Raw genomic sequence first — 10,494 nt, forward strand, 5'->3', positions numbered from 1 at the left:
CCAGAGCACTACCTGCCGATCTAACATTGCCTCTGATTTACATGATATCTTCACTTTAATCACCAATCAGAATGGAGCTATGCAAATAATTCACCCCAATTTTTTTGCATGGTGAAATTATTCTAACAATGTTGCTGATTGGTCCAATCGATAATGAAAACTTATTTTTGACCAATAGACAGGTAGTTCTCATGGGATTTATCAGTATGCAATGATCACAACAATGTTAAAAGAATGTCATTTTCTTTGCTTATGAGAGGGAGTCTCAAATCTTATGGAGGCATTATAATTTGGTTCATCTCAAGTTCGGTAGTGACGTAGGTGCTTATTTCGCTCGCCGCAGTATTGATTCGCGTGCGTAAAGTTAAAACGTCCTGAGTGTACACGCACGCACACAGGGGTGGCTTGTCAGCACGCTTGGGGCACAACCGCGAAAGAGCAGTGACGTCACTACCAAACTTGAGGTGAACCAAATTATAGTATAGCAGAGAACCATTTTATTGACCCATTACACCACTGGAATAACTCTTGCCCATCTAAAAGTATCTAAAGAGAAAAAGTTGTATAGAATGCTACAACAAACCCACAGTACTGGTCTCCGCACACTTTGCAGAACATTGATGATCAGTATGGCTCAAGGGACACAATCTTGAACCTTTTAGCATCATTTACGGATGCAGCTCTATATAGGTGCAGAACCTTGATCAACCTACATTTAGAAATAACCATCGCAACCAGAATTAGCTCATTTTTGTATGGGTAACTCACATTGCCATACATCAATGTACCAGAGTCTGATACTCTATTGATTGACTTTGACTGCTAGAATGTTCTAAATTTAGAATCTTTAAGGGGTACTACACCCCTGGCCAATTTTGTGCCTATTTTTGCATTTTTCTCAAAAAGTAAAGCGCATTGCTGACAAGTAAGATATGTATATTATAGGGGCAAGGACTACAACTACTACACTGAAAATTCAGGAACTCAAGGCAAGTACAGGGTGTCCCAGAATGATATATACCGGGAAAGATGGAATTTTTTAGGTATGAAGGGCATGTTGAATGGTCATATTGTTTTGCATTTTAAGTTCTACATATATTTAGCTTTCACAGATTTTTTAGATTTTAAAAATTGGACGTTTCTAGTAGAAGTTATAGACGAATGCGTAAAAATGGTGAATTCTAAGTTTTGACAACGCAACCTATTTTGAAAATCTGTAACATTACTAACCGTTCAGCACAATGTTATTTGGAAAAAGTTATGCAGGTATTTTAGTTGTGCCCCATTCATATTTCCACTAAATAGCCGATATCTATCTATTATTTATGACGTTACGAAGCAATCATTATATGGAATTAAGATTTTGTGGCCTAATCCCATTCTCTCTTTGGCGGTAGTTTTAAATATAGTTATTGTGGTGTGAGGTCCATGTCATGCTTGCAGAGATCGAACTGGTTGTGGTACAGAAAAGACGGCTCCTCAATTTACTGTACAGCAGCGTGGATATCTTTCAAAAACTTACTGGCAAACCGGCAGCTATGTTGAGACGCAAAGAAGATTCATTAGACGATAGTGTATAACGTAAAGAAGTTTGACGAGCACGGAACTGTCAGGAATCGGGAGAGTGAAGCTTCAGGTGCTCGTAAGACTGTAAGAACTAGAGCGAACATTGCAGCTGTCCGGCAAGCTTTAAGGCGCAACCCCAACAGTAGTTGTCGTTGAAATGCTGTGCAAACATTCCACGTTCTTCATTTAATCGTATCGTGCCATTTTTTCAAAGGTATGCAAGTCGTTTTTCATCGATTTTACATTATTGCATGCCACGCCAAAACAAATAAAGGTAGCGTGCTGAAATTAACAGAATAAGTAGGAGACATGTCCAACATTATAATGCTGGTATCAAAAATAGATACACTGCCCGTCTTCTATTTTTAGTTATTTTTGCAAACACGGTACAAATCATTCTGGGACACCCTGTAGTTATTGGTTTATTGATCAAATATTGGTTTTCCCTCATTTTTGACTGTAACTCCACAACTGTTGTCTGTGCTGAAATAAAATTTCCAGTGCAGTAGTTGTAGTCCTTGCCCCTATAATAAACATATCTTACTTATCATCAATGCTCTATAATTTTTGAGAAAAATGCAAAAATAGGCACAAAATTAGGCAGGGGTGTAGTACCCCCTTAATAAAATCTTTGTTTGATAATGCTCTGCTGCTAGTAATGCATACATTTGAGCTTCTGTCTGTGTATCTTCAAGAAAATGACAGTTCTATTAATATACCACTTTGATAATTCAGAAACAAATGTGCTGGGACTAAGAAAGGGGATAAACTTAGTATTTTAATAGGGTGAACTTTGAACTTGATTAAAAATGCTATGTTCATTTTCTGGTCTTGATGTCGTCATCATGTGAATAGCAAGTACAGCATTGGTTGAGTCTGATTTTGTTGCAAATGAAAAGTAAATCACGGGAATCCCCTAAGAATTCATATTATCGTTGGGCAGGAAAAAATCCCTATGTGCTTGTGGCCCCTGAACATGGTAAAAACAAAACGGCCAATAGGTTACATAGGAAGTTTTGCTTTAAACATGTTCAGGGGCCAATGACACATAGGAGATATGTGAGAGATTGGATCATTTATTTGACATTACCCACAATGCACTTTGTTCTGAATTATTGAGTTTGCTTACGCTTGCTGATGTATATATTTTGATGCCACAAATTGCTGGCGCACTCTGCACTGTTTGATCCTATATACTATCATCCTTAATTATTCTTTGCTGTTATCTTGCTATTTTTCTTATCTATTCTTTTCTCACTTTTTCTGTTGTGATGGATGCATTGTTTGCATGGCTATGCATCTCTTACACATACTCTGTCTCTACACTATGTATGTGTCTCTTGCACAATCTCTGCCTCTGTCTATCTTTGTCTGTCTGTCTCTTTCTGTCTGAATCTCTTACACATACATGTACTTTGTCTCTATACTATGTCTGTTTACACAATCTCCGCCTTTCGTCTCCCTGTATCTCTCCCTCTTTTTCACTGCATCTCTTACACATGCTCTGTCTCTACACTATGTTTGTGTCTCTTACACAACCTGTGACTGTCTGTGTATATTTGTGTCTATTTCACTGCATCTCTTAAACATACTTTGTCTTTGCTGTATCTCTTACACAATCTGCATCTCTATCCATGTGTCCTTCTGTCCTCCCTTTCTCTCATGCTGCTCTACATCTCCTATCTTCTGCACAAAATGTGTCTCTTTATGTCTTGTATGTCTTTGTTCATTCTCTTTGGTTTTGTGTCTTCTTTTTCTCTTTTCTTAATATCTCTCTTGCTCATTTCATTCTCTCTATCCATCTTTTTGTCTTTCTCTTTATGTTTTGTTGTATATTTTTTGTCAATATCCATATATGTCTCTTCCACGTACCTTCTTTCTACACTACCTTCCCCCTGGTTCCTATACTATCTATAGCAAGCTTTTCCATTTACTGGAAACACAGGCGCTGTATCAGAGGACTGATGAAGAGACTAACAACCATGGTCGCAATACCACTGACGATGAGGCGTACGCTATGAGGGGAACGGACGAAGATGAGCCGACCAACCCCCACTGGGAGGAAAATATGCGTCACTGGATAACACAATGATGAACGCAATCCTGCGGTGGCGCTGCACTGTATTTTAAATTATATCCTGTATATTTCAGTTGAAAGTCAAAACTCAATATGTGAATTTCATTTTCGTAAAAAATTTCATAAAATAATCAAACTTTGGTTATTTCTACAATCTTATATAATGTTTCAGTGGAGTCTATTTTGCCCATGACAAGATTTTCAGTGATTCATCAACAAGCCTGCAATGTAATTTGCACTGAATTCCAACTTTTGTAACAAAACATGTTGAAACATATACAACTCTAACTGCTTTCAGATATAATCAAGATGTTTTAATCAAGTTTAACACCTTAGACTGTTGCAATGGGAAGTCTTTTTGAGGTGTCCAATTGGAATTGGCATTACATACATTTCTAAGTCCTGACTCCTTTAAAAATAATATTATTGAAGACAGAATTAAAAAAAACTAGTTTGTGTCTGACATCATCTGTCAATCAAACTCGAGCATGGTTTGTTTACAAGTGTGTCATGATGATGAGTTGCTGAACGTGGTGGAAAAACTGGATGCCGTGTTAATTGTGCACCTTCAAACAAACAAACCATATCAAAAGTCTTTATTGTAGCAAACTTTCCAGAAGGCACCATGTTAACAATGCCTAGAAAAGCTGCTTTTTGCCTTGTAAAAGTACATAATTTTATGCCATTTTCTGCTATTCCTTTTCTCCGATTGGCACCAGATGAATCTACCTTCCTTTTAAGCGCTGTTAACAATCAAGGATCGTAGGGAATTTGATTGACAGTGACTTCAGACACAAACTAGTCTTTATATCTCTGTCTTCAATTATAAGTCTAATTTCTTTGTCATGTTGACACTGCAATCCCAATTAGTTGTTCACAATTGAATTTGGCTTTCACACCTGCACACAGGGTCTATTCAGCATTCAACAGTTTCTATTTTTTGTATATGAAGATATGAATTAATTATGTGTAATATAAATGCTTCAAAGTCATATTGGGTTATCCCAGTTGAAATCCATACACCCCATATGGAAGACATTTATCTTTGGGATTACCTGAATGGGTGATTCCATTTGAAATCTACACCCCTGTGAGGGAGACTTAGATCATGTCTTCCATAGGGGTGTATGGGTGCTTCCATTTGAACTCTACACCCCAGTGTGAGAGATTAAGTTCATGTTTTACATAGGGGGTGTATGGATTGTAAATGGAATAGCCTTGTTATAAATATAAATCCCAGTTTTTGTAATGACTGGAATTCATGGCCTTCCCATGATGCAACAGGTGAAATTTTGCTGGAACCTTGCTATATTTCGCTAAATTGGGTGATAGTTCATGGCACATAATAAAATCAATGAATGTTGTATAATGGTCAGGTATAAGCTTGGGAAATGATGCAAGGAATGCATCTAACAAAACAGATTCCTGCAAAATTAAGGAGTTATTGAGAAAATCTCAGAATTTGATTTTTACTTGCTGCCTCAAGGATGGCATATACTGGTATGGACTTTAAATTCCCAAATTGATTATTATCATTATTGCAACTGTTATCAAAAATCTCATTTATTAAGCATCAATTTACATGTGTATGCGCTAGTTTATAGAAACACTGGATTATGAGGCATGATGGGAAGGCATGCTTCTTGGCTATTTCAGTTGAAATCCATACATCCCCTCCCCTATGGAAGACATGACCTTAATCTTCAACACGGAGTGTGAATTTTAAATGGGATTACATGAATGACTTAATTTAAAATCTACACTCCTTTATTTTAGTGTGGGGAAGATTAATGCCATGTCTTCCATAGGGGGGTGTATGGATTTCAACTGGAATAGTCCATTTGTGGGACAAACGAATCGACCAATCAGGACCCAAATCTGTGTTTACACTCTGTATGCGCTAAAAGGACAATCAAGCGCCATTCTACACTGCAAGCAATTGTGAACATTTCCATTGTCACACTGTTTCCATGTTCTACCTACCATTCCTGTGTTGTAAATGTGACTATTTTATGAATGTCTAATGTTCTTATTGAAGACAGATTTTATATCATATTACTCCACTAACTATAGACCTTCAGGTTGAATTTTTCTCAGAGGGTGTATGGAATTCAAGTGGAGCTGCCTATTGTGTACTTTCCATTTGTAATTCATACTCCCCCTGTGGAAGATATTTCTGACATCTTCCACAGGGGTAGTGTCAATTTTAAATGGAAAAGCACATTTCAAAATCTTTAACTAACTATGATATAAATACAGGAACATGGCATGGGTTAGGAGTGGTAATACCAAATGGTCACTGGAAATTACTAAAGAATTACATCTGCAAGCATAATGCCTCTAAATGAGTTTTTTGTTCGTTTTTTTTTTGACGAAAGAGATGAAAGGCAGATACCCTCCACAAAGAAAATTACAGTAGAATGGTCTTACAATAGTACTTGTTTGTACAGCCACCTGTATCAGTAATATAGAAGCCTTGCATGCTTTTATCGATTGGCTCCAAACAAAGGATTTGAACCGTTGTCCTTCACTGTAATCATGGCCCAGTGCAGTCCATTCAATCAAATGTTGTCATCGACCTATTTGATCGTAGTGCATTTGTTATGTGTGTGAGACGAACTGTCGCAGTTGATTCGGATGCTTTTGTTGAATACATTTGAGTAGTCCACCATATTTACGTTATAATTCGTCATATGCACAACCTCTATAGTGTTACTGTGGAGGTTGTCTGTCTTTTGTCTCTTTCATCAAAAAATACAACCTTCATTGAAGATGGTATTCTATAGGAAAAAATTACAATAGAATGGTCTTACAATAGATGCATAATGGTTGTAGATGGAATTCTATGGCATATGGTTTCATCTTCATTTTGTGTGTTCTTTGTTCTATAAAAGCATTCATTCATTATTTACTTGACAGCATTCTGTTTTCAATTTGTACAATAAGTCCATCCTCAACATAGCTATCATCTCAAGTAAAATGCAGTTATTTTTCCATATAATTTAGGAACCAACTGGTTCCTTCCTCAGTGGTTAAGGTACTGAGATTAAGGAACCAACTGGTTCCTTCCACAATCCTAAAGATTAAACAAACAATCAAACAAACAAAAACACCTAAATTTAGATTGTGAATGGATTAAATTAATATGGCAACAGAACATATGATTACAAGGTTGCCGGTGGTAGTGGTGCTGATTATACACCAAAATATTGAGACAAGTAAGGACATTGCAACTTTGTCATTTTGTGCTTTTTGAGGCGATAATTTGGACAAAAAGTGAATAAACATAAAATGTGTGTAAAATTGTACCGTGTGCTATATACAATCATGTTAGAAAAAACAGCATTGTTAGTGATAAATAATCATTATGTACCTTCATTTTATGATTTGTTTTATATGATTAATTATGAATTGTATGCATATGGCCTCTAAGAACTATTTTAATTGGTTACAAAGAGGACTCTATCATGTATTGGGCCAATCAGATATATGGTAAGAAAGGGGGTTTAGCTGAAAAGTGCTGAGAGATTTAAATGCTCTATTGTGATTGGTTACTCCGATGATTATAGCATTTTAGTAACTTGGGAACAAGTCAAAAGTTCAATGAAAGTTCTTTTTCGTTGGGTGAGGTAGTCAAAAAGTCTGATTAAGTTTGGTAAAACATAGTTTTAAAAAATAGTTAAAATCCCCAGTCAAAGTTGACACTTCACTCTTATGTTTCAGTAGGGCTGTGGTCGAGTAGAATTTTCATTGTCGACAATCCTGAAATCTCAAGATCCGATGTCAACAAGTTGTCGACAAAGCAAGACTTCAGTAAAGTCAAAATATTAAGTTCAGAGACCACATTGTGCTTTGTTTATTTATATACAAATGAAATAGCAGACTGATGCAGTTATTTTATGGTAAATAATGACGATATTAAGCATCTTAAGTTTATCTCTAATATTTTAGTGGCTAGTTTTTTGTCGACAATAGCCCCATGCTTGTCGACAATCAGGAAAATTGATTTGTCTACAATGTTGTCGACAACAGCTGTGTCGACAACAGTCCTATGTTTCAGGGAGGAAGGAGTGCCTCCTAAAGAATAAAGCACTTTTGTTTATAGGACATCATTGAACATTTGGTTTGTTCCCTTATTACATTTGACTGCATTAAACATGTTCGTTATTTTACAAGTCTCATCAGGGTATATGCAATTTGTGTTTTTCAGTTCCAGGGAACAAACTTAAGGGTGGTCTTAACCCTGGAATTATGGAAACTTTCGGGCTTCATAACTGCTAAATTATTAGTCTAAAGAATATAAAAGTATACATTTTAGACTGGAAATGACTTGCTGAATTCATCTGTAAGGTCCAATTTGGGCCAAAATGCTCATTTTTGGAGAAATCCAAAAAAAAACGGGTTTTTTGGCCCAAATTTCTTCGTGCAACGTAACAAATATATTGTTTGGCCAAAAAATTTTTTTATTAATTTTTAAAAACTAGATAAAAATATCTAGGGACCGTTTTTTTATTTTTTTGAATTTTGACCAACTTTGAGAAATTTGCACCAAAAATGGTCAAAAAATGCAAAATTTTTCGCTCAAATTTCAAATATTTTTGGTGAAGTTGGTCAAAATTCAAAAAAATGAAAAACAGTCTCTAGATATTTTTATCTAGTTTTTAAAAATTAATAAAAACAATTTTTGGCCAAACAATTTTTTTTGTTACGTTGCAAAAAATTTGGGCCAAAAAACTGTTTTTGGGATTTTCTCCAAAATGAGCATTTTGGCCCAAATTGGACCTCACAGATGAATTCAGCAAGTCATTTCCATTCTAAAAATGTATACTTTTATATTGTTTAGACTAATAATTTAGCAGTTATGGGGCCCGAAAGTTTTCATAATTGCAGGGTTCAGACCAACCTTAAATACCAACGAAGCCCTGCAAAGCAGACCAATTTTTGTTTTTTGAAAAACTAACCCTCTTCATCTTTTTTCAAAACAAGAAGAAAGTAAAATACGCATTGAATCACTCAGATAGGGCTTCTTTAATTTGGTTTGTTCTTTTCACTATCGGGCTGTTCTAGTTGACATCCATACACCCCCTATGGAAGACATGACTGTGTAGAAGGTAGATTAAGGTCATGTCTTCCATAGGGGTGTATGGATTTCAACTGGAATACCGTAAACGTTCGCCTAATGGCGCACCTGGGCGTAAATTTCATGTACAAATAGAGAGCACCCTCCTTTAAAATTCCCTACAAGAATTAATGGTATATGCCCTTATTTACGGGATTTTTATGGGAGGGCACATTAGGCGAACGTTTATGGTAGCTTACGATGTTTTATAATGTCAAAAATATAATATTGTAGTTAATGTGATGCACTATAATTTATAAAAAATACATTTTGATAAAATGGTATTAATAGAAATTGAATTTCTTAATTCAGCTCATATTTTGTATGTTTCTTTTCCATCCATTATGTAGTCATAGCAACGTAGTATTGGGCTAATCCATTTAAAGGCTATACTCCCCTTGTAAAATCTTTTATGAGGAATATGAATTTCAAATCACTAGGAGACAAAAATCTGTGATTGCGTGAAATATCCGGATATCGGATTTTTCAATTGGTCACAGATTTTTCAGAGAAACATGTCTCATAGGGAATGGAATTAGCATATTAGCCAACTCGATTTGACACTTACTCTACCTCTGGGTTTAGGGTGTATGAAAGTCAAATGGAGCTGCGTAATGTGGTAATTACATATGAACTTCATACTCCCCCTGTGGAAGATATTTCTAACATCTAGGATAGTGTGGATTTTATATAGAATAGCCCATTATATAAAAATTGAAACAACTCATATTTTTTTGCTCAGTTTGGTTTATTATCAGAAATTAGAATTATTCATAATTTCCTTGTAGAGAAGAGAAGTCACACCCTTCCCAGCATGAATTAGGCTTATGATGCCCAGTCTGACCCTCAGTCTATTTACCCAGCACCACATGGTGCATGCTTACTGTAGTGCAATGGTTTATGGGAAGGGCTGGATGTCTTCTCTTTTGTAGATATAACCCCCATTCCATAATGGTCTATTCCAGTTGAAATCCATACACCTCCTATGGAAGACATGACCTCAATCTCCCACACAGGGGGTGTAGATTTCAAATGGAGTTGTCCAATCAGGTAACTCCATTTGAAATTCACACTTCCTGTGTGGGAGATTAAGGCCATGTGTGCCATAGGGTGTATGGATTTCAACTGGGATAGCCCAATGCATATTGTGACACAAAACTAAAAAATATGAACTTTTAAAATTGTTCTTTTTGTAGATATTACAAATTAACTAGCTGTATGTATAATGTACATAAAAATCAATAATTGTAGAGGTCATAGGTCATGTAAAAAGCACTGTAAAACAAACTTTGTTTTTTTAATAATATGTGGTCTTATGATGAACTTGAATTATGTCAACTGTATAAAATGTGTTTTTCCCCTAAAATTCTTGGGCGCCACTAATGGCCAAATTAGCGGCCTAGCTCTAAGAAGTATTCTGATTGGTTACACATATCCCTATATCATATATTCAGCCAATCAGAGATGTGGTAAGAATTGCCAGTAGGAATGAAGGGGAGGGGGTAAGCTTAAGATTGCAAAGAGATCTTAAAGCTGTTTTTTGATTGGTTACTTAGATGAGTATATCATGTAATGAACCAATCAGGTGCTTTGTAAGAACAACTCAAAACAAGGGATGACCAAAAGGTCATATCTGCAATAGCTGCCCTAAAGACATTTGGATAATTTCTGCATTCTATCTAAAGTATGACACCTGGCAGCTATTGCTGATAGGACCTTTTTGCCCTAAACC

General features: G+C 35.9%; 1 protein-coding gene across 1 annotated transcript in view; it reads left to right on the forward strand.

Annotated features, from left to right (window-relative positions):
* LOC140139324 (dystrobrevin beta-like) overlaps positions 1 to 7,953 on the forward strand; it is a 174,065-nt gene extending 166,112 nt beyond the window's left edge. The window contains exon 23 of the mRNA XM_072161105.1: positions 3,512 to 7,953. Within this exon, the coding sequence (XP_072017206.1) occupies positions 3,512 to 3,658 (147 nt within the window). The 3' untranslated portion in view covers positions 3,659 to 7,953. The remainder of the gene's footprint in view (positions 1 to 3,511) is intronic.
* The last annotated feature ends 2,541 nt before the right edge of the window (positions 7,954 to 10,494 follow it).

This window comes from Amphiura filiformis, chromosome 18 (assembly GCF_039555335.1).
Source record: "Amphiura filiformis chromosome 18, Afil_fr2py, whole genome shotgun sequence".
In the NCBI taxonomy this organism is placed as follows: Eukaryota; Metazoa; Echinodermata; class Ophiuroidea; order Amphilepidida; family Amphiuridae; genus Amphiura; species Amphiura filiformis.